Source organism: Desmodus rotundus, chromosome 4, assembly GCF_022682495.2.
Source record: "Desmodus rotundus isolate HL8 chromosome 4, HLdesRot8A.1, whole genome shotgun sequence".
Taxonomy (NCBI): Eukaryota; Metazoa; Chordata; class Mammalia; order Chiroptera; family Phyllostomidae; genus Desmodus; species Desmodus rotundus.
The window spans coordinates 92,266,330-92,291,287 of NC_071390.1; the positions used below are offsets into that span (position 1 = coordinate 92,266,330).

At 37.1% G+C, this 24,958-nt stretch overlaps 1 protein-coding gene across 1 annotated transcript in view; it reads right to left on the reverse strand.

Annotated features, from left to right (window-relative positions):
* STPG2 (sperm tail PG-rich repeat containing 2) overlaps window positions 1–24,958 on the reverse strand; it is a 141,812-nt gene that overhangs the window by 18,887 nt on the left and 97,967 nt on the right. The window contains 2 exon segments of the mRNA XM_053922906.1: window positions 2,809–2,969; window positions 10,074–10,233. Coding sequence (XP_053778881.1) covers window positions 2,809–2,969; window positions 10,074–10,233 — 321 coding nt within the window.

A 24,958-nucleotide genomic window follows, 5' to 3' on the forward strand; every position in this document is an offset into this window, starting at 1 on the left:
AATTTTCATTCATGCAAGTGTCTTCCTATCAATTCTTTAAGCTAGTTTTATTCTTAGAGTCTCAGACCATTAGGAACGTTTCTTGCTTTCTACTGATCATTTTGAAACAGAAATTTTCTAAATTCTTTGTATATGTCTAACAGTGTCCAAAATCTTTATTCTGACAATTCTAAACTGTATACCACGATCATTATTTATAAAATGATTCTTCCTTTCTATTTCATAAATAAGTTATCTACCTCGTCAAAATGAAGTTGAGAATAGGAGGTCCTCTCATACCTCCCTCTAACTTTTATGAAGGTAAATTATCAGCAAATCAAAAACATGTAAGACGTTTTGCTTTCAAGGAAATGAGAAACCCAACAAAAGACTTTTTATATTTATACACATAACTATCATCTTTGATACTCTGAATTATTTTATATAGATCCAGGTTCTATATGGTAACATTTTCCTCTGCCTGGAGGTTTTCCTTAAGCATTTGTTATACTGCAAGTCTTTGGAAGGTGAATTATTTCAGCTTTCATATCTTTGAAAGGTTTTAATTTTGTGTTTTGAAAGAGACTTTAACCCGCTATGTAATTATGGGTGGACAATTGTTTTCTTTCAGTTCTTTAAAGATGTCTCACTGCTGCCTTCTGACTTGCCTCGTTCCCAACAAGAAACGAACTGTCATTATTAACTTTGTCCCTCTTGTAATGTTACACATCCTTTTTCTCTGCCTGCTTTTTTTTTTTTTTTTTACCTTTTTAGTCAGTTTGATTATAATGTGGCTTGGGATAATTTCCTTGATGTCTTTTGTTCTGTGTGTTTGTTTAGTTTCACGGATATGGGATGTTTTAGTACTCATCAAGTTTCAAGTTTTTCAGCAATTTTTTCTTAATATATTTTGCATGCCCCACACTCTTCATTTTCCTTCAAGGACTCCAATTATCATATATTAGGCCAATTCAAATTGTCCCATAGTTCACTGGTGTTCTATTCATTTCTTTTTGGTTTTTTTTCTAATTGTATTTCATTTTAGACAGTTTCTATTACTATCTTCAGGTTCACTAATCTTTTTTGCTGAACTGTCTAATCTTTTCATTAATCACACACAGTGTACTTTTTTCAAATGTTATAATTTCCATCTCTTCAGAACTTCAATTCATGTATTTTTATTTGTGCTATTTCTCTACTTCATATGCTCAATTTTTCTTCTATTTTCTTGAACATATGGAATTTAGTTATAATAACTGTTTAATGCCTTTGTTCACTAATTTTATCATTTGCATGATTTTTTAGTCTCTTTTTTAATTTTTCAACTGAAATGAACATTCAATATTATATTAGTTTCAGACATACAGCATGTTGGTTAGACATTTATGTAACTTGTGAAATAATCTCCACAATAACTCTACTACCCACCAGACAACATACAAAGTTATTAAAATACTATTGACTATATTCTTTATGCTGTACTTTACATACCAATGGCCATTTTGTAACTGCCAATTTGTACTTCTTAATCCCTCCACCTTTTACACCCAGCCACCCAAACCTCTCCCATCTGGCAACCATCAGTTTTTTTTCTCTATGTCTGTGAGTTTGGTTCTGCTTTGTTTGTTTGTTTGTTTTGGTTTTTAGATTCCATATATCAGTGAAATCACATGGCATTTGTCTTTCTCTGTCTGACTTATTTCATTTCACATAATACCCTCTAGGTCCATCCACGTTGTTGCAAATGGCAAAATTTCATTCCTTTTTATGGCTGACTAATATTCCATTTTATACAGGCACCACATCTTCTTTGTCCAGTTGTCTATTGCTTCCTTATTTTGGCTATTGTAAATAATGCTGCCATGAACATAGGAAGGCATATATCTTTTCAAATTAGTGTTTTTGATTTCTTCAGATAAATACCCAGAAGTGGGATTGCTGGGATATATGGTAGTGCTATTTTTGATTTTTTGAGGAACCTCCATACTGTTTTCCAGAGTGGGTGCATCAAACTGCGATCTGGATCTCTTTCTACTGGTTTCTTCCCCCCTCATTCTTGATTGTATTTTCCTTCTTCTTTGCATACCCATTAATTTTTTAAAAATTGGATACGACATCCTGTGAATTTTATCTTGATGGGTACTAGTATTTTTAAATTCCTATGAATATTCTTAAGCTTTATTCTGGGATGCAAAAGTTCAGTAAGGCAAACACTATATATAGAAGATAAAATGACCAAAGAAAAATACTGCCATTCACAGATGGAATAAGGCAAATTTTTAAAAAACTAATAATACATTAGTAAAATCAATCATTTAATTTAGCAAGAAGTATGGATAAACCAAATCTTTAATAAAGGTTTGGTAAAGCAAGTATTTAATAAAGACTATTATATTTATTGATACCAAAAACAGAGAGCTAAACACTGCAAATATTTCAAAGATACCACTTACAACAGAAGTAAAAACATCATACACCTAGGAATAAATCTAATAAGATGTGTGAGGTTTCTACACAAAAATTATAAAGCTGCAAAGCATTTAAAGAGACTTAAATATACACTCAGAATTGTGGAGCAATCTTAAGATGAAGCTAAGCATTCAAAGTACATATCAGATACTCAAAGACATAAAGAATAAGATTTTTTTTTAATTGCAAATACAACTGTGAACCAAATTTTAATTCTTATACCATAATTTACCATATAAATAACTTCAATAATAATCATATGCATATACTAATGAGGCATTTATATCACATGCAAAATTTTTAAATCCTAAATTATTGGTATTAGATGTAGGGAATATGATTTTGCTATCCACATGTTACCTGACAGTGAGCAGGCCCAAGAGTAGTAACACTTTCTTTCTGATCCAAGAAGAAAGTCCGAGAAACAGAAGACCCGAATGCACTTTTTCTTTGTCTCTTTGAGTATGTATTGCTAATGTTGTCAATGATAGTATTGTTGAGGATATTTTAAAACCCAGGGCCTAAAATTATGAAGAATATAATATATAAGAATAAATATGCTTTTAAATTTTTAAAAGGAGTAACCTTAAATTATTTTTTTAGAAAGAACTCTCATATATTGCTAGCAGAATGAAAAATGATATGCCACTTTGAAAAACAATTTGTCAGCTTTTTATGGAGTTAAATATATGCTCACCATATGACCCAGAAATTCTACTCCTGGGTACTTCCCCAAGAGAAATAAAAACTACCCAAATGTCCATCATCTGGTTAATAGATAAACCAAATGTGCTCTACCCAAACAATGAAAAATTACTCAGTGATAAAAAAGGAAAAATAACTGTATCAACATAAATGAACCTCAGAAACATCATACTAAGTGAAAGAAGACAGATGTAAAGTCCTGAATAATAGATATTCCATTCAAATGAAATTATCAGACTAGTGCAGCCACTTTGGAAAACAGTATGAAATTTCCTAAAAAAACTAAAAATGGAACTTCCTTTTGACCCAGCAATACCACTGCTGGGAATATACTCTAAGAATCCGAAACACCAATTCAAAAGAACGTATGCACCCCAATGTTCATAGCAGCACAATTTACAATAGCCGAGTGCTGGAAGCAAGCTAGGTGCCCATCATTAAATGAGTGGATCAAAAAACTGTGGTACATTTACACAATGGAATACTATGCAGCAGAAAGAAAGAGCTCCTACCCTTTGCAACAGCATGAATGGACCTGGAGAGCATTGTGCTAAGTGAAATAAGTCAGGCTGTGAAAGACAAATACCATATGATCTCACCTATAACAGGGAACTAATGAACAAAAAAAAAAAAAACCAATCAAGCAAAATAGAACCAGAGGCAAGGAAGGAAACAAGAAACAGACTGACAGGGACCTGACGGGAGAGGGGAGGGGGATAAAGGAAGAAAGAAGAGAAAGGGCCTAATCTAGTAACAGTTATAAATGACCCAGTGACATGGACAACAGGGTGGCGATTGACTATGGGAGTGGAGGCTAGGGGTCCAGTGGGGCAGTAGAGAGCAATGGGGGACATTGGGAACTGTAACAGAACAACAATTAAAAAATGCAAAATCATAATACAAAAACAGTTGCCTGGGGCCAGGAGTGAAATAGAGATGAACTGCAAAGGGTCATGAGAGAACTTTTAAAAATGATGGAAATGTTTCAAAACTTGATAGCAGTGGCAGTTACCTGACTACATACATTTACCAAAATGCATCAAACTGCACTTAAAATGAATTATTTTTATTGGGTAAATTACACCTCAGTCAAAGAAAGAATGAAGGAAATTCCTGATGCCAAAAAGAATTGAAAAGTTGGTGAACGAGCATCAAAAATCAATTTGAAAAAAATTACCTATCATCCAATTTTCCTATCACAGCAATTATTTTAATTTTTTGCCTTTTAGCTTTTAGTGCATATTTTTTAATTACCAGGAATTTTTTCTACAGTGGCAATCTGAGAAAATAGCATTTCTTTTTTTTTTAATTCAAATAATACAAGCATCTTTTTATACCACTGAAAAAAATTTAATTTGAAACAAACACAGTTGACCCAATGCCAGGGTTAAGGGCACTGACCCCCACACAGTCAAAAATCTGTGGGTGTATAAAGTAAGCCAGCCTTTCACATATATGGATTCTCAACCACAGATCAAAAATGCTTATTTACATATGTTTTATAATCCAGTATTTTTTAAAAAATCACTTCCAGTGAGCAGCCATATGTATAAAATGCAGTATGATGTACTTGACAGAACACTTGACTTGGCTGTACTCATGTTATCTGGATTCTACAAAATGAGCTCTGCAACTGAATAGATTATGAAACATCACTTAATGTCTTGTTTTTCTGGGTTTCAAGTTCTTGTCTAAAGATAATAGGAATTGACTAGATCAGTGCTATTGAAAATGTGGTTTGTGGACTGCTGCCTGTCTAAGAACAATCTAAAAAAAAGAAAAAAGAAAAAGGAAAAGGAGCTTACAACCGAATGTTAAACGGAATATTTCACTAAGCATTTTGTAACCAGTCTTTTTCCGTGGAGACTGCAGATTTACCTTCTGGTCCATCTCCTTCCTCACTGTGGGGGGGAAACAGTTGGCAAATGGGTACTTTGGGATACTTTAGTTTCCTTTGGGGTTAAATGTGATCAAATCATTCTTATAATCAAATCCTCTATACTCCTGATATATATAAGGTTTTATTCAAGAAAGTTGCCCATAAATTCTTCTCAGTTTTTCAAATATTACAGTTCCAAAGGCTATTCCCCAAAAGTCTCTACCCAAATTTCTGTTGTGCCAACTCTCAGAAAACCTAATGCTAACATGTTTATTCCTGCCATCTTCCAAAATTCTTCCACTAGTAATGTTTACGAAAAAGGTAAATGGAAAAAGTAATGAAAACTATTTGGGCCACCATTTAAGATATTTAAAAGGCAAATACTTCAGATCTCTTTCTCTCCTGGCATAAGAAGATAACATAACACATTACAAGTGAGCTTAACTACTTAAATATAGAAGACCTCAAGCTATGTATGTCTCAGGTACTACTTTATTAAGCTTCTAATTCGAAAAGCCATCTTGATCATATATTTTGCTCATAGTAGAGGTTTTTCATATTAATTTTCCAATCATTAAGTATAGAAATACCCAGAAATCCCAGAGCTAGACAGTTTAGAGGTGCCTTAGAACTTTCTCTGATTGCAATTCATTACTGCATTCTAATATCTACATAAAGGAAAAAGAAGCACAAAATTCCATGAAGGCCATTCTCACTGATTCTTAAAATAAGATGCAGAATTAGATTTTAGAGGTAATCATAATTCAAGTTTATTCTTTACAAATAAACTAACCCTTGGGGAATTTATAATACTTTATTCATCATACACTGAACTATCAAATTGAAAACAAGACCCAATCTGAAGGCAGTTGAGTCACTCACAAAATTCATATTTAGAAAAAATTTGGATTTCAGATTCATGATAAAGCCAAGCACCTACATGTGACCTCTTCTGAATGACACTGTTAGACTTACACATAGAGGCTCAGACCTCCAATACCAACAAGTTCAACAGGCCCAGCCTTATGCTGTAAAGCATATAATTTCGCCTAAGAAGTGCTAGACTATCATTTTCACTGCAGAAAGCCACCAGGCTAGCCAAGATTGACGGGGAGAAGAGTAAGACTCAACCTCTCTACAGCATGAGCAGTAAGCACTTGTGTATGAGAAGCACAGTATTACTACAACAAATCACCATAGCAAACCTTGTTGCAATGGTTTGGGATCAGGCGATGGGGTCAGAAGCTGAAATAACTTCAAGACTTAGGAGACAGTTGGTGATGGCTTAAAAGACAGTAATGAAATGTTCCTGAAGGTTGGAGAAAAGATAATTTGTATCATATAATGGCAGAAACTGTAACAAAATTAATGCTTGAGATAATGAAGAAAATACTTAATAAAGTAGTAGGTTCTAGTTAAGGAAATTTCTAGACTGAATATCAAAAGCGCCAACTAGCTTGTGAAAACTAGCCTGTTTTCAGCTGTGAATGCAAAAGTACGGATAGAAAGACATGAGCTAAAATGTTTCAGTTTTTAAGCAGAATTTATAGGAAATAAAAAGGAATCAAGAGTTTCTGGCTTTGAAAGTAAAATTGTTTTTCATTCTCAGTCTCTCCATACAGCAAAAAGCTCTCAGAGCAAGAAATGGCCTGAGGGCAATGTTCAAAATCAGAGTTTGGCTGGATGGCTCTAAACCCTCAAAAAGATGGAATTTCATAGAATCTCTCACTTAAAGAAAAGGGCCTCCACCAGAATTTTTTTACTTCCTTTACTTCCTGATATATTACCCAGTAAGTGTCAGATTCAGAGTGGGCATGCAATTAATATTTGTTGAGTAAGTAAGTGAAATTTTAAAAAGTGCTGGCTATTTCATAAGAAAGTGCATGTGTTGATATCACAAAATAAATTAACTTGTATGCTCATCAAAACATATCGTTTGTGGTGTAGCCTTTTAAAATATACACACATTCAGCTCTGCTAAAAATGAGTGTCATTTTTTTCATCTTAGCAGCAGCATTAAGCAGCCTTTCCACGTAGATCTACTACGTGGATCAGCAGCACTTTTCTCCCTCTCGGGGACCAAGACAGTGACTGTCAATGGGCACACTGAGATTTGTCACCCCTCCACACGCATGCCCAAGGACAGACTAGATTATGCTGCTGTAACAAAGAAGTCACATGACTGTCCAGGAGCTGCTCCTGAAAATTGAAACACATCACCAAAGGTGACCCAAACTAGACAAAGGTTTTTCTAAGAAGTACATGTGAGCGTGGCCTTGTCCAGTATATTTGGTAATAAATGCATATGATAAAAAATGCACACTTTTTCTAAGAAATTGTACCAACTTGGAATGAAAGGAACAACAAACAACAGTGCCGAGTGAAAAGTGGCTTATAGACTCCCAGCCTTCTGTGTGCAGGAAGCGTGCTGGAAAAGCTCCAGCTGCAAACACAGCATATTTGTTCTAGAAAGGAATGATGATACAAAGGATGACTCCAACAGCCCAGAAGGTAGAACAAAGTACCACGGAAAATCATTCCCGGATAGCCCAAGTAGAACCTAATCAAGGAAAAGGCAACGTACACCTGACCGGATTTCAGAATTGCTATGTCCCTGTGACTTCTCTGGGCCTCCAATTTCTGATCTTTTCTTTAATATGAGTGTCTATTATGATTAATCCTATCTCTCTGCCACCATGGTGTGTTGAATTGATGGGGCTCATAATTTGTATCTTTAGTTTACAGCTCTCCTGACAGAGAGGAGTGCAACTCGAGAAGCTGATCTGAAGTACCAGACTCAAGATCCTCACTTGCACCTATACCTGACTCAGATAACAAGATCCTGGACTTTAACATTATACCATAGTTCCATGAGCCTCTGCAAGCCTTGAGAAGGCAAGAAGGCATGTAGGAAAAATATAAGTATTTTGTGACCAGAGGGTAGTCCATAGTAGGTTAAACACGGCCACAGATTCTCTGCTAATCCTGTCCTTGAGAGAAGTAGCACATCCTTCTGTTCAGTATGTGCTGCCCTGAGTGATCTGGTTGACTAGCAGAATGTGACAGAAGTGATGTCCTGGGATTTCTGAGGGTAGGTCATAAAAGGCCTTGCAGCATCCTGCCAGGTCTTGTTGCACCCAAAGCTACCATGTTAAAAGACCAACTACCCTGGAACAACCATGCTGGAGCTCTGCATCCACTGTGAATGGTCATCCAAGCTCTGTCTGCCAGCTGCCCCACACAATAATGAGATCTAATATAAAAGTCTGTCTATTTTATTCTATTTTATTTATTTTTGTTGGAGACCATTTTTATTAAGGGCAGCAGAACAGGATCACAGCATCTTAGAAAGCCTGTTATCTTCCATGGGGGACAGGGACAAGGAGGAGGGGGAGGACACAGCCCACTTTTGGTTTGGTTCAGGCAGATGTAAATTCCTGAGTGGGCTCAGGTCAGTGGGGACAGCTCTCCCTCGTCCCCTGAGGACCCAACGCTTTGGTTGTGGAGCGGCCAGGGCACCGGCATGCTCAAAGACTAGGTCACCCAAAGCAGGTGCTCAGACTGAGGTTCATGCACCAGTGTTATGAGGGACTACATTACTTGGTTGGTTTTGGGTTTTGGCTTCTGGTTTGCAGCATTAATTACTGGCAGACTGACCTGCCAGTAATCATCTGCCATTTTCATCAATGTTGGGGTGACAGATAGATCTTTGTTTTAAATGTGATCGTTGGTGGTTTGAATGGGTGCTCTGCTGGAAAGTTGACTTCGATTCTGAAGGCCCCTAATTATTTGGAAGGTTGTCCTTCATCAGCCTCCTGATGGCCACTATCTTGAATCCGTGGTCTTATTATTTTAAACCACTAAGATTGTTACACAGCAGCAGCTAACTACATGTTCAAAATTATATGTTATTTTGGTGCTATATTCTTAACTCTGTATACTAGAATAACCACTAAGAATACCAAAATACATGATTAGACATCCCCAAAATAGAATTTAAACAAAACTGAGCATCAAAAGTCATATTTCTAGCAGTGACCACATAATTGACATACATAGTCTCTCTGGAAAAAGTCCAATCATTGTTAATATAACAAGAATGGTTTACGTGACCTCAGTGTAACCTGGCAGTCAAGGAGAATGGCCTGGAATGCACATGTGTGAACAATGACAACTTCACTGTACTGGTCATTGGGGGCAGTTAGACGCTGTTGAGTGAGCATGTGTACTGTGAGGCCATCATATTAAAAATGACTGAGCGAGTAGAGCAACAAATCTGCATCAGATTTTGCATTAAAGCTTGAACATTCCTCTGTGGAAACTATTCAGATGATTCAGAAGGCCACAGCTATAGGCAACTAGTGATTGGAGGCTTCATACGTCATGGCTGGTGCAAAGTATTTTGGTAAAACATCAAATCATCCAGGTGACTTAGCCTCCCTACAGCCAAGATTTGGCACCCTGAGACTTTTGCCTTTTCCCAGAACTAAAATCAGCTTTGAAAGGGAAGAGATTTCAGACCACCAGTGAGATTCAGGAAAATATAACTAGGCAGCTAATGGCAGTTAGGAGAACTGTGTGAGGCCCCCAGGTGTCTACTTTGAAGGGGACTGAAGCATCATTGTCCTATGTACAATGCTTTTTGTATCTTGTATCTTTTTCAATAAATGTCTCTATTGTTCATAGTATATGGCTGGATACTTTCTGGACAGGTGTGTGTGTGTGTGTGTGTGTGTGTGTGTGTGTGTGTGTGTGTACCTACCAAGAGGAAACTAGGAAATTCATTGAATAAAAGGAAATAATAGAAAATTAAAAATAAAGATATGTGATATGTCAACTCAAAATCTTACCAAAATTTTGGTATTTTTATCTATCTGTGTTTAGTTTATAGTTAATATTTTTAAAAAAGCATTACAGACTTAAAATGACAACACCAACCACAGAACAACAAAAAGGACTGTACTCTCTGATGCACCCATCTTGTTAAGAATATTAACTTACATAAAACTAAACAGTAATAGTGCATGGATTCATTGATAACCTGGCATTTTCTCTGTCTTGGAGTCTTGTGTGAATCGAGCAGCACTTTTACCAAATGGGGTATTTTTCAATGTTGATGTTTTCTTCAAGGATTTGAAAGCAGTTCGAGGTTCATTATACGTGCCAGGACCTGGGGTGGTTGATTTCACAGGTGCAAATCTCTGTTGAAGAATGGGAAAATATGTCAATGAGAAACTATTGTGCATGCTGATATTTCATGAGTTAAAAGCTGCCTTCTCGGTAATATAATATCTAGAGCTTAATTTATTTCTTAATGGAGTGAAGAAAATGTAGATGAATTAAGATCTGGTACCTATCAAAACATAAAATATATAGCTTTTAGCAAAATCATCTATATATTAATATAGCAATGCACTATGTCCCTTGCTGTGCCAGATAGACTTTTTGAAAGAAATCATCTCCATTCAAGATTCTAAATGATAGGGTGTGGCCCACATTCATCTATTAACATACACTGTCACTTGCTTTTTGTTTTGGTTGACCCGTCTCTGTTTCTATCCCTTTTTCTCTGTCCGTTCCTCCCTTTCTGTCTCTCGCTCTATATGCACACACACATACACACATACAGAGAGCCATTAAATGAAAAGTGGTATATATCATGGTCCTTTACCCCTAAACAGTTTGGTATGTGTTTACTAAAAGTAGGGATATTTTCTCCATATCTGAAGTACAGTTATCAAGTTTAGTAAATTTATCAATGCTATAACAATGTTATCTAATCTACCATTCATATTCCAAGTATATCAGTTAATCGAATAATGCCTCTACCGCATTTTTCTCTTTCACTACATAATTTAGTCTCAGGTTAGATGTTGCTTTTAGTTTCTTTTAATGTAGGAACATTTCTATAGCTCCCCTTTGTGTATTGAGACTTCAGTAAAATATAGCACCTCCTTTTTGTAAAAATAGAGCCTTCTGTAGTTGGTGCTCCCTCATAATTATATTCAGGTCGTGTATTTCCAGACGGAATACTTTATGTGTGGTGTTGTGCCTTTCTCAGAGTATCTTATCTGGAAGTTTACTATGTCCGCTGGACCTCACAGGTGATTTTAATTTTGATGATATTCAACGCTCTGTCTACATTTATTAATTAGCACTCAGCATTCTATTTAAAGCAAGAGTCCTCCCTTCTCTCCCAACTATTTATTTATCTATCTGCCTACCTACTTATTTCTCTATCATCCATACGGATTCATGAATACCAGTTTGAATGATTTATAATTAATTACTATTATTTTTACCAGTAAGTGGTCCTTCAAGTTGTTTCATGTGTTCCTATGATATGCGCTCATCTTTTTTTTTTTTTGATACATTTCTTTCTTTCTTACTTGACTTATCAAGATGTTATAGGTTCATCTTCCACTTACTCTACAGAGTCTGTGCTTCTTGGCTCAGTTAGCAGATGTGGCTAGAATACATATCTATATATCTATTGGTATATCTATATACACATATACATAGAGACATATTACATGCATGCATGTATGTACGTATATGCCATACACACATGTATACATGTGTACATTTAAATCATAAGTTTACATCAAAACTTTCAATTCACATCTGTCCCACAAGGTTCTTTTTAACCTCTCCCAGCCCATGTTTGTATATACCTTCTTCCACAGTGAAAACCCTGGTTCCCAATATCAACATTTTAGCCCAACCCTGCAATACATTTAAATAGTTTCATGATTGCATCACCTGTACCATTACAATAAACCAACCTACTAAAAAGAATTCAGAATTTGTTTGCAATTCTTGTACTCACTACAGCCCCTTCTTAGCCAAGACTGATCAAATACTGTGGTTACTTGGATTATTCTTTTTCCCTCCTTCAATGAGGGTAAGAGCAAACATTTGAAACACAATGGTTCCTTTGTTTCCATTTGCTTTCAATTTTAGGTTGTTTTTTTTTAACTTTTCCAATTATTGATTTACTTTTATTTTTGAATATATGAAACATGGACATGCTCCCAAAAGACAAATACACATCTTAAAAAGTATACTAAAAGAAGTGATGCTCCCTCTCATTTTCCTTCCATCCTGTGGATGTTGTGCCCCTGGGGCAGGAGTGTGGGGGGCGGGAAGATGTCCAAATTTGTAATGTTTGCAAATTTCCATGGTATAAGTACACCCCATGGTGGCTAATTTCACTCTACCACATAACGTCAACCAACATGCAAAACTGAAAAAAATAACAGCTGATTCCTGTAAGCAAGTAGAAGTGATTGGAGTATGCCAGTGATTCCAGTCCATGTCCTCACCATCCCTTGCAGGTAACCAGCTTCATTGTTTTCTGGGTTATCCTTGATGTGTTTATACAAAGATGAACAATTATGTGTATGTTTCTTATTTTCCCTTTTTTCTTAACACAAAAGGTAATATATTATATATGCCCTTTTACATTATATTCAGCAAGTAAATCTTAACACTAGTAAAAAACAAATATTTAATGGAAGTAACAAAAATGACCTCTAAACTTTTCTCCTAAATACTGTCTATTATTTAGATGCCAGGTACAATATTTTAAAAATGATAGTATTCAACCCTGGCTGCATATAGAATTACCTGAAAAGTTAAAAAAAAATACCGATGCCTGGGCCCTGTTCTGGACTAACTGAATAAATCTCTAAGGGAGAGAAAGTATTAGAAGTATTAAACTTCTATGTAGCACCAAGTATTAGAAGGTATTAAAATTCCCCAGGTGTCTCTAATACACAGGAAGAGAAAGAGCATTGTTATAAAGAAAAACTTATTTTCAAGATGCATAGTAGAAGATACAAGGAAATATAATACATTTAGACAATATACCAGACAACTCTTTAAACCAGTAACTAAATAAGTATCTCACAAACATAATCTGTCTTATACCTATAAACCAAAAATTGTCTTAAGCCCACCCTCTTAATCACATTGTCATTTTTCTAGTATATCTGTTCATATTCAACTGAACACTGACACTACCCCTAGCAGGCAGCTCTGTTGGTTTTAACTCATCCAATCTCTCTCCCTAGGACCATTATTCTTTTCTTCATCATCCCCTATAAACAAAATCGATACCATATTCTACTCCATTTCTGAAAATATATATAATTGGTGACAAGAGATGTCAAATTAGAAAACATATTGGTTGAACAGAAATAGGATAAAAACTGAGAGTTTTAGCTATAAAATTATATTTTTAAAAATCAAGGGTACATATATAATAACCTCTTATTCCTCCACATTCACTTTGTGAAGTTACCGTACCATCAAGTTGCTCAAGATGAAACATGGTGTTCATTCTTGATTCTAAGTCCCTCACCACAACATATAACCCATTAAAAAGTCATGTTAATTATGACTTCTAGCCAAGATGGAGGCATAGGTAGACTTGCTTCACCCCCTCACACAACCATAAGAAGGGTAACAACCAATCTAAAACCAAAAAACAACCAGAATCACCAGAAAATTGAACTGTATGGAAGTCCAACAACCAAGGATTTAAAGAAGAAACGTTCATCCAGAGAGGTAAGAGAGGCAGAGAGGACACATTGTGGTGTGGCGAGGCAGGTGCAGCGGTGGCCCATGGAAGGAGTGCTCCCACATTGACATGAGGGGGATAAAAACTGGGAAAGAAAACCAGGGAGTGAGCTATCCCAGCCCCTGTCCATGCAGCCCAGGGTTTCAGCAATGGGAGAATAAAGCCTCATAACCTCTGGCTGTAAACCAGTGGAGGGTGGCGTGGGGGAAGAAACTGCTGGACTCTCAGGACAGTCCATGTAAAGGGCCCACAGTTTCCTAGAATATCTGCAAACCCACCCACTCTGGCAATCAGCACCAGGGAAGCTACTAGAAGGGTGCCAGGTGTTTATGGGAACTGGGAGAAGTGACTGAAAATCCCAGAGCCAAGCAGGTGACAGTGTTCCCTCTCTGACCCCTCCCCCACATACAGCATCACAAAGCAGTGAAGTGCACTGCCCCACCCTGGGAGATATCTAAGGCTCCACCCCTTACAACAAAACAAATGTATCAAGCATGGGAATCAAAGCAGCTCTACCTAATACACAGAAACACATGGAGGCTGCCAAAATGAAGAGAAAGGGAGATAAGGTCCAAATGAAGGACAAGATCAAAATTCCAGAAAAAGAACTAAGCGACACAGAGATAGCCAACCTATCAGATGCAGAGTTCAAGGCACTGATGATCAGGATGCTCAGAGAAATGATCAAGTTCGGCCACAAAATAAAGGAAGAAGTGAAGGCTATACAAAGTGAAATAAAAATATTCAGGGAACCAACAGTGAAGGGAAGGAAGCTGGGATTCAAATCAACAATTTGGAACAAAAGGAAGAAATAAGCAGTCAACTGGAGAGAAAGAAGAAACAAAAATTCAAAAAACCAAAAACAACAACAACAAAGAGAGACTTAGGAACCTCTGGTATAACTTTAAACTTATGAACACCCAAATCATAGAGGTGCCAGAAGGATAAAAGGAAGAGCAGAAATTAAAAACTTATTTAAAATAATAATGAAAGAAAATTTCTCCAATTTAAAATAATAATGAAAGAAAATTTCCCCAATTTGGTGAAGGAAATAGACATACAAGTCCAGGAAGCTCAGAGAATCCCAAACAAGTTAGACTCAAAGAGGGCCACACCAAGACACATCATAATTAAAATGCCAAAGGATAAATAGAGAATCATAAAAGCAGCAAGAGGAAAGAAGAGAGTTACCTACCAAGGAGTTCCCCTAAGGCTATCTGCTGATTTCTTAAAAGATAGTTTGTGGACAAGAAGGAACTGGCAAGAAATATTCAAAGAGATAAAAAGCAAGGACCTGCATCCAAGATTACTATCCAAAAAAGCTATCATTTAGAATTGAAGGGCAGATGAAGTGCTTCCCAGACGAGGTAAAGCTAAAGGAGTTCATCTTCATCAAGCAATTATTAACTGAATCAAGGGGGAGGGTGGAGGTGAGGGAGGGAGGTGGGTTCAGCTGGGGTGGGGTGGAGGGATGGGGAGAAAAGGCATACAACTGTAATTGAATAACAATAAAAATTTTTAAAAAAGAAATGTTAAAGGGACTTATCTAAGAAAAAGAAGATCAAAACTATGAACAGTAAAGTGATAACAAACTCACAACTATCAACAACTGAACCTAAAAACAAAAACAAAAACAAACTAAACAAACTACTAGAACAGGAACAGAATCACAGAAATGGAGATCACATGGAGGGTTATCAGCGGGGAGAGGGGTGGAGAATGGGGGAAAAGGTACTGGGAATAAGAAGCATGGTTGGTGGGTACAGAATAGACAGGGAGGTTAAGAATAGTATGGGAAGTGGAAAAGCCAAAGAACTCATATGTAAGATCCATAGATGTGAACTAAGGGGGGGATTGCTGGAGTAAATGGGGGTACAAGGCAGAGGGGGACCAAGTGGGAAAAAAATGGGACAACTCTAATAGCATAATCAACAAAATATACTTAATAAAAAAGTCATGTTAATTATACCTCCAAAATATGCCTACAATTTATCTACTTGTCTCCAAGGAGGTACCTCTTCAAGTACAATAAAACCAAAGTAGTTGCCTTCCCGAGTTAAATAAGATAACCAGATATATACATAATAGTTGGCTAAATGCTGCAACTGCATTGATCTAGAGGCTGCCACATTACAAAGGTTCACTAGTGTTGTAATGTTCTTGCCTTCGACATACCGTAGATACCTTGCAGAGTGTGAAATGATTACCGTGAAATGGTCTCCGGCAACATTAACAAAGGCCCCTGTGGCCGTTGCTGACATGACCTATGGCCTGTGTCCACAGGGAGCCTTCCGAGCCTTCTCTGAAAGAAATGCACATCCTCAGACTACATGTTAACACTGCTCACCTTCACTGAAAAAGTATATTTAAAAACTCAGACTAAAATCTCTTATAAGCCAACCTCAACTTTTCACATGTACAAAGTTGCATAACAGAAAATGTTTAATACATGGTTTCAGTTCAAATACTCATCTTTGCATATTATTGCTAATATTATAATCTCATTTCATTTCATTTCACCCACATCTTTTGGTAATATGATTTGCCCAGGCCGCATGCATTTCCAATTTGCTCAAATATCACTTAACTTTTTATAATCACCCTGCACATCACTGGATTTGTTATTGGCATCACATTGTACCTATTACACTCTACTTATGGAAATGACCGTAGACCATTACCTGGGATTGAGAGAGAAAAGCACACGATGCATCGTTTACTTTTGATGTTATATTTTCAGTCTTCTGAAATTGGCTCTTAATGTCGTATTTCCCAGGCCCTGGTACTCCCTAAATCATTACAGAAAGAAAAAATATACAAATTCCCATTAAGAAAGCATTCATAGCATCGAAGGGAACAGTTGGCTAAATATCTGAAGCAAAGCTACAGGGTTTTTAAGTGAATTCCTATATGATATTACCAAAGCACTTCTTTAAAATGCAAGCCAGGACAAATTTCTTGGGAGAAAAGAAAAGAAGAGAGAGAAGAAGAGAAGAGAAGAAAAAAGAAGAGCAGAGAAGAAGAGAAGAGTAGAGAAGAGAAAAAAAAATTTCCTTATCAAAGCTTTCCAGGAACCTGAAAACATACTGCTTGAACTTTGCTGCCCTCTACCGATAGAGCTGAGAAAAAAAATCTAGCTCTTCACAAGATTAAACATTACAATGGATAAAAGTGGCTTCTGCATTTCTTCCATTTAAATGTGTACAACCAGTTCTTAAAAAAATTACTGCCTTTCAAATTTCCTATAGTCAATAGACTGCTTTGTTTCTAACAAATAAACTAAAGAATATATTTTATTTTAACTACAAATGTTAGATGTGAGATAGTAAGCTTTTTACTTGATAAAAATCAATAGATACAATAGATAAAATTAATCAGTAAACACTGCAATTCAGTTTTTATTATCTTAGTAATGCAATTTAATTATATACCAAGAAGTTTCATTTATTCATTATCAAATATTTTAATTACCTTAAAAAAGTACCTTTCATATTATAAAAAGTTAGGTTCAAATCTTCTGCTTTATATATTACCTCCCTTCCTGCTTGAAAAAGTACAGATTCCTTTATTCCTTAATTCAAAAAGAATTAAATACGTAGCTCACAATTTGGATAAATAATGAAATTCTATCAACAAATATTGTCACCTCTGTCATTATATGTCCAAATCAAACCACTTTTTTCCACCTCCACAAAAGCCACTCTGATCCAAGCCACCGTTTCTTACCTAGATCACCGTGAAATCTTCCTAACTGTCCACCCTGCTTCCACCCTTGGCCACCGTCAGTGTATTTTCAGAACAGCCAGGAGGGATGAATTCAGTTAAGACCCCAAGTCAGCCTGCACCACTCCCCTTCTCACACCTGTCCAAAGCATTCCAATCTCACTTTGAGCAAAAACCAAGGTCCTTATTACGATATGAACTTCACCCCCCAGACAAGCTACTATCACTCTAACCTCATCTCCTACTACTCTCCCTACCCCATTCACTCTGTTGTCAAAAACATCTAGCTGGTATCTACTCAGGGCCTGCGCACTCACCATTCTCTCTGTTGGAATGTTCTGTAGCTCCAGAGATCACTCCTTCATTTCAATCAGGTCACTACTCAAGGTCACCTCCTCACTGTGTCATTTCCCCTCCCATATAAAATTTCATTGCCTCTCCCAAACAATTTCTGCTCTTCTTTCCTACCTCTTTTTTAATGTAAACACTTTTTACTTCTCAAAACACAGTTTTCAGCCATGTTGTGAGCTCCGAGGTCTATTTTTTGTTTTGTTCACTGCTATATTGTCAGGGTATGGAAGTGAGCCTAGATCAGTAAATGTTTGTCAGGAGAAGGGTGAATAGACAAATGCATGCATTGAATCCTATATTTTCACTGACTGTATAATGAATTTAGAGGTATGTTACTCTGGGAAATCATGTGATTCCAAGTAAGAGCAATAGTCATTTCTAATCGTAGTAAAATGTCTTAAAGTTCACATTTTAACAATTTGAAAAAAGTTCTCTAGGAGATATTCTTATACAGAAGTACCTATTCTTATAAATAGGTTAAATTCTAAAAATTTATGCAAAGATCCATGTTATCTTGTCTCAAATGAACACATTCATGCTATTATTTGGTGGCTGATAGAAAAGATGCACTTTCGCTACGGGATGCAAGATTGTTTTTATCTATGAATCGTAGAAGTTTAGAAAAAACTTCCACCCAATTCTGTGTTTGTATAAACCTATGAAATATGTATCAAATGTAGAAATATGGAAAGAGCATACCTTCAAATACACAATGTTAATCTATTCTCTTGAATGTTACACATATATCTATCTTCTCATGATATAGGCAGATATGCTAAAAATAACCAATTACTGACCTGATGGGATTATTTTCCCACTGTTTTTATCAGTTGTATAAGTGGTCAATACTGAGATTATAGGGGGGAAATTAAGCATAAATAATGAGATAAGTGAATACAGTCTTGGGAAACTTTTTTTCATAAGAGCAAAAATGAAATCTTGATCCCCTCAATGAATACTCCCTTTTCCTTTTCTCCCTTCTTTCCATAAAGTTTATAATATTACTGAACTTTGCTTCAGTAAAATAAGACAGAGCAGTAAAATTAGGTCCCTGCTTCTAAAAATGATGCTTAGGACTTAATAAGCAAATTTAAAATAAGCTCCAGTTGCAGAAAAAGGCAGAAAACTGTACTTGAACAATAATTTTAAAAAGTTTTAAAAAATACAATGAAATAAGCTCCAAAAGAGGATGTGCGACACTGACCACTGAAGGACAGGCCTCCGTTTACAACACCATTACAGGCAAAAGGCCTGGAGAAGGCCGAACCCTAGGCACAGGATAAAAATGCTGTGACGCATACACTGCTTTCTCAAACTGTGATCAACAGACCACCTGCACTGGTATCAACCTATTAAATACAGAGCCTCCCAGTTTCTCACTGGAGATCTGATCAACCAAGTCCTGTTGGGCCCAGGAATCCACACCTGTAACAAGCCTCACAGATGATTCTCACGCACTATGAAAACCTCAACCCCAAATGCGTGACTACCACAGCTGCCTCATCATAAGGAAGACGGCCCACATCTGGAGAGCATTCTGCCTTGGGAACAGAGGTTAAAGATTATTGGGGATGATTGTTCATGACATCTTTTCGTGTACAACCTAATAAAAATGGGCTTCTTTCTTTAATCATTGGGATATAATCATTCATTTGATCAGATGGTGTGCAAAGATTAGGTGGGGTAGGAAAAGCGATACAGTTTCACCTTTACTACTCTAACTCACAGCCACCATCTGTGATGATGATTATTTTCATTAAAAATACTAAAAAGCTTACTCTGTACAAAGTACTGGTATATAGTGATAAATAAGTCATGGGCTTAGCTTCTGAGAAGTTCATTCTACATTAGTGGTTCTCGATCCTAGCTGCACAAGGAAATTCTCTGGGGATTTTTCAAAATAACAGTGCCCCTCTCTACCTCATTCAAATTAAAGCCAATGGAAATTAGGTCCAGATATTATTAAAATTAAAAAACAATTAAAGCTTCCTGGTTGCTTCTAATGTACAACCAGCATTGAGGCCTAACCCAATTTAAAACTCAGTGCCATGCCTCACCTAGGTGCGACAACTTTCCACTAATTGTAAAACTTTCATTGTTCCCCAGAGTTGCAGGAAAATTTTTTTAATGTATTTATTGATTATGCTATTATAGTTGTCCCATTTCCACCCCTTCCCTCAACTCCATCCTGCCCACCCCCTCCCTTCCACATTCCCTCCCTATAGTTCATGTCCATGGGTCATACTTATAAGTTCTTTGGCTTCTACATTTCCTACACTATTCTTACCTTCCCCCTGTCTATTTTCCACCTATCATTTATGCTATTTATTCTCTGTACCTTCCCCCCTCTCTTCCCCTCCCACTCCCCTATTGATAACCCTCCATGTGATCTCCATTTCTGTGGTTCTGTTCCTGTTCTAGTTGTTTGCTTAGTTTGCTCTTGTTTTTGTTTTAGGTGTGGTTGTTAATAACTGTGAGTTTGCTGTCATTTTTACTGTTCATATTTTTGATCTTCTTTTTCTTAGATAAGTCCCTTTAACATTTCATATAATAAAGGCTTGGTGATGATGAACTCCTTTAACTTCACCTTATCTGAGAAGCACTTTATCTGCCCTTCCATTCTAAATGATAGCTTTGCTGGATACAGTAATCTTGGATGTAGGTCCTTGCCTTTCATGACTTTGAATACTTCTTGCCAGTCCCTTCTTGCCTGTAAGGTCTCTTTTGAGAAATCAGCTGACAGTCTTATGGGAACTCCTTTGTAGGTAACTGTGTCCTTTTCTCTTGCTGCTTCTAAGATTCTCTCCTTCTGTTTCATCTTGGCTAATGCAATTATGATGTGCCTTGGTGTGTTCCTCCTTGGGTCCAGCTTCTTTGGGACTCTCTGAGCTTCCTGGACTTCCTGGAAGTCTATTTCCTTTGCCAGATGAGGGAAGTTCTCCTTCATTATTTGTTCAAATAAGTTTTCAATTTTTTGTTCTTCCTCTTCTCCTTCTGGCACCCCTATAATTCGGATGTTGGAACGTTTCAAGATGTCATGGAGGTTCCTAAGCCTCTCCTCATTTTTCCGAATTCTTGTTTCTTCATTCTTTTCTGGTTGGGTGTTTCTTTCTTCCTTCTGGTCCACACCGTTCATTTGAGTCCCAGTTTCCTTTGCCTCACTATTGGTTCCCTGTACATTTTCCTTTGTTTCTCTTAGCATAGCCTTCATTTTTTCATCTAGTTTTCGACCAAATTCAACAAATTCTGTGAGTGTCTTAGTAACCAGTGTTTTGAACTGTGCATCCAATAGGTTGGCTATCTCTTTCTCGCTTAGTTGTATTTTTTCTGGAGCTTTGAAGTGTTCTGTCATTTGGGCCTTTTTTTTTTTTTTTTTTTTTGTCTTGGTGCATCTGTTACTTAAAGGGGCGGAGCCTTAGGTGTTCCAGGGTCAGGGTGGGGTAACACTGATCGCTATGCTCTGACGCTGTACGTGGGGGAGGGGCCGAGAGGGAGCAATGGTGCCCACTCCACTCTCTGCCGGATTTCAGTCACTCCCTCTGCTACCCACAATCAAATTGGGCCCCTCTGATGCTGGTTCCCGAGTGGGTGGGGTTGTGCATGCTCTAGGCCCCTGTGGGTCTCTCCAACGACCTCTCCTGTGAGGCTGGGAGTTTCTCCTGCTGCCGCCCCAACCCCCACGGGCGTTTTCAATCAGAGGTTTGAGGCTTTATTTCCCTGTGCTGATGCCCTGGGTTGCACAGTCTGCTATGCTCCCCTGCTGTTCATTGCTTTCCCCCGTTGTTCATCTCGGTTTTCTGTGCACGAATGTGGGGCCGCAGGGTCTGCTACTGGTCACACTGCCTGCCCCGTTCATCCCACACTCTGCCAGTCTGGGTCCCGCCTCGGCCATGCAAGTCCTCTCCGCCCGGCTGCCTGTCTCCACCCCTCCTACGGGTCTGGATGAATGTTTATTTTTTATCTATTTGGTGTTGGACTTCCTTGCCGTTGGATTTTCTGTCAGTTCTGGTTGTGTGAGGAGGCGCAGGGTGTCTACCTACGCCGCCATCTTGGTTCTCTGCAAAGATTTGACATGAAACCTATTGGACTTCGTCATGCTGTGATGGAATCACAACTTATCTTGGCATTGGCCACCACCCAAGTGTCAGTCCTCTCAAGTCTGCTTGACATTTTAGGTGAGTGGGAAAGATACCTGGAACTCTCTACTCATTCTGTATATAAACTTTTAGTTAAACTCTCTATTTTCTTCCCATCTCACTTTTAATTATGAAAAATTGAAAACACACACAGGAAAATAAAGAATAATATAAAATTCTCATATGCCCATCACCCAGGGTCAATAATCCTCAACTTATATCAAAATCTGTTTCCTAATCCAATCAATTTCCCCAATTCTCTCTGCAAAGATGTAGGAGGTAAGTTCAAAATACCATATAATCCCATCAATAAATACTTTAGAGTTTTCAGGAGCTACTATAAAGGACAGATGGACAAAACCAAGGGGGAGGGTGGAAGCAAGGAAGGGAGGTGGGTTTGGCTGGGGTGGGGGGAGAGTAGTGGGGGGGAGTTGCAGACAACTGTAATTGAACAACAATAAATAAATAAATAAATAAATACTTTAGAATATATCTCTAAAAAATAATGTACCACAAAACCATTTTAACATAACCACACCTTAAAAAATCAACAATGATTTTGATTTGACTCCTTAGTTGTTCAGAGTTCAAATTTTTACGACTGCTCCACAAATTTGCATATATTACACATATCTATAATAATATAGAAATATATAATATTAAAATACATTAATATTATATATTTGTGTGCTTTAATCAGTCAGTTAAGGTTCATTCTTATAAATGGTTAAATGTTTTTAAGCCTCTTATAATCTGTAAGTTTCTTTTCCATTACTTTTATTCCTTTCAATTTATTTGGTGAAGAAGCTAAGCTTTTTGTCCAATGTTTTTAGAGTTTCCTATACTTTTTTTTTCCTGATTGAATATCTATGTGTCCATCCCTTGTATTTCCTGTAAACTAGCAGTTTGATGTAAAGACTTGATCAGATTCTAATTCAATTTTCTTTGGGCAGGGCGAGGTTGGGGGAGAGGCAAGATTACTTCATAGGTGGTGCTGCTTACTTCCACCAGGGGGCACATGTAATAGTTGATCGTCTCATTCTGCAATGTCAGCAGCCTTAGGTGATTACTGACTAGATGTAGTAATTCGTTAGGGTTTCTAAAATGATGTTATAATTCTAACATTCTTTCTCATTTATGGGCTGAAATAGCACATCCTTCAACTATTTAGTTGTCCTAAGGTACAGTTCCTGTAGGAAAAGCAAGACAAACGCTTGGGTTTCTTCTTTTTTTTACTCTTATTTACCAGATTCAAAGTACTGAGTTGGACTCTTGCATCTTACACCACTAACCAGTAAGTTTTTAAATTCTAATTTTAAACTCACGGATTTTAATATATTCAAATGATCTCAACCTATTGGGTCTGTATTGCCCATTGATGCTGAAATTATCCCATTAGGTCAGTGAGAAGCTATTTGAATGAGACTCTCTATCCTTTTGATATAACCCTAGCAAGTTTCACAGCTTTATTGCTCTCTGATATGACCAGATGCTTCAAGTGCATCATATGTTATTCCTGCTCCAGACCTGGAATCAGCCATTTCTCCAAGGAGCTCTGAGTCTTTTTTTAGTGGTGAATGTGGTGTTTATTGTAGAACCCCCAATCCGGAGTCTAGAAATACCCTCCCTGTTTCGTACATCACCCTTTCCTTTTCTATATGTGTCCCCAAGTCCAGTGACTGTCTCATTTACTTTCTCTGCCAACAGACCTCACGTCTTCTCCTAGACTGGGGATGAGGAAGTTGCCTCCCTACAACAGGTATTGCTTCTCAACTATATTGTCACCATCCTGATGTTTTCAGTCCCACCTGCCACCTTCCAAAGTAATTGATGTTCCTGGGCTTTTCAAGGTACGATAATGTGAACTAGCTTTCTTTATGGCCTCACCCTATTAAGGTATTTACTTAACAGTTTTACCCATTCTACCATTTAGCCTTTACCAGTCAGCCTTTACAGTTACTATTTGTCCATCAGTTTTTAATCTCTAAAAACTGCAAATCTTTTATCAATTATCATCTCTTCTCCCTCATTATTTCTGTATTATATTGTACTTTTTATTCTTTTACTTACTAATTTAGTGAGGCTTGGGGAGTGTTATGGGGTAACTGTGTTCCCCCCAAATTCATGTTAAAGTTGTAACTCTCAGTACCTCAGAATGTAACCATATTGGGAGATAATGCCTTTAAAGAGGTAATTAAGTTAAAATGAAGTCTTTAGGGTGGGCCCTAATCCACTAAGACTAGTCTCTTTATAAGAAGAGGAAATTTGGACACAGATTGCCCAGGGCTGAGGTAATCTGTGAAATGCTGTGTAAAAGGGAGGACAATCACTCATATTTCCTTTGACTAGATTACTGTGTAGTGTTCAGACTACTGAGCCACATTAAAGGCATCGCCTAACACTATAAAGAGACTGATTTTGTCTTCACAATTCTGTTATAAGAAAGAATATCTTCCTGTTATATTCACGAGGTAGTGAACACAACAAATTAGAATTTTTTCGTACTCCTGTAAGAAGTGTATGGGGGTGTGTTGGTGGCAATTAGAAAATAAACTGAAAGTACGCTCAGGAGGACAGATTTATAGAAGTCCCCGAGCAAACAAGGCTGTGGGTGAAGTGATCAAGTGATGAAGGCACCAGGCTAAGAACATTCTCTGACTCTGTGTAATGGAATGTCGCTATGAATTTCATGTGGATGAAAGGTCAAGAAGACGATGGGGAGATTCTGATTCCCTACTTTGAGGATACTTGTGATTGCTTAAGAGCATTGAAACAGACAAGGCACTTCATACTCAAAATAAAGGAGATTCCCTGTCTATGGCTTCAATAGGATTGTTTCTTAAAGTGTGGCACCTATACACTCCTTCACAGGTAATCTGTGTGCATGAAGATCATCAATTTTAGGTAATTTTTAAAAATATGTTTCTTAGTTTTCATAACAATAAATAATATTTTTAAATTACAAGATATTTTTCATTTCAATAAGAATGAAAATATTGCTTGCAGTCTCCCACCAAGGTAGCTTTATGCAACTCAATGGTGGATAGCTTAATTTATAATTTAGAATTTTTTTTGATTGATGAGAAATTTCAAATTCACAATCATAGAACACTGCAAATAACACCAAGTTTA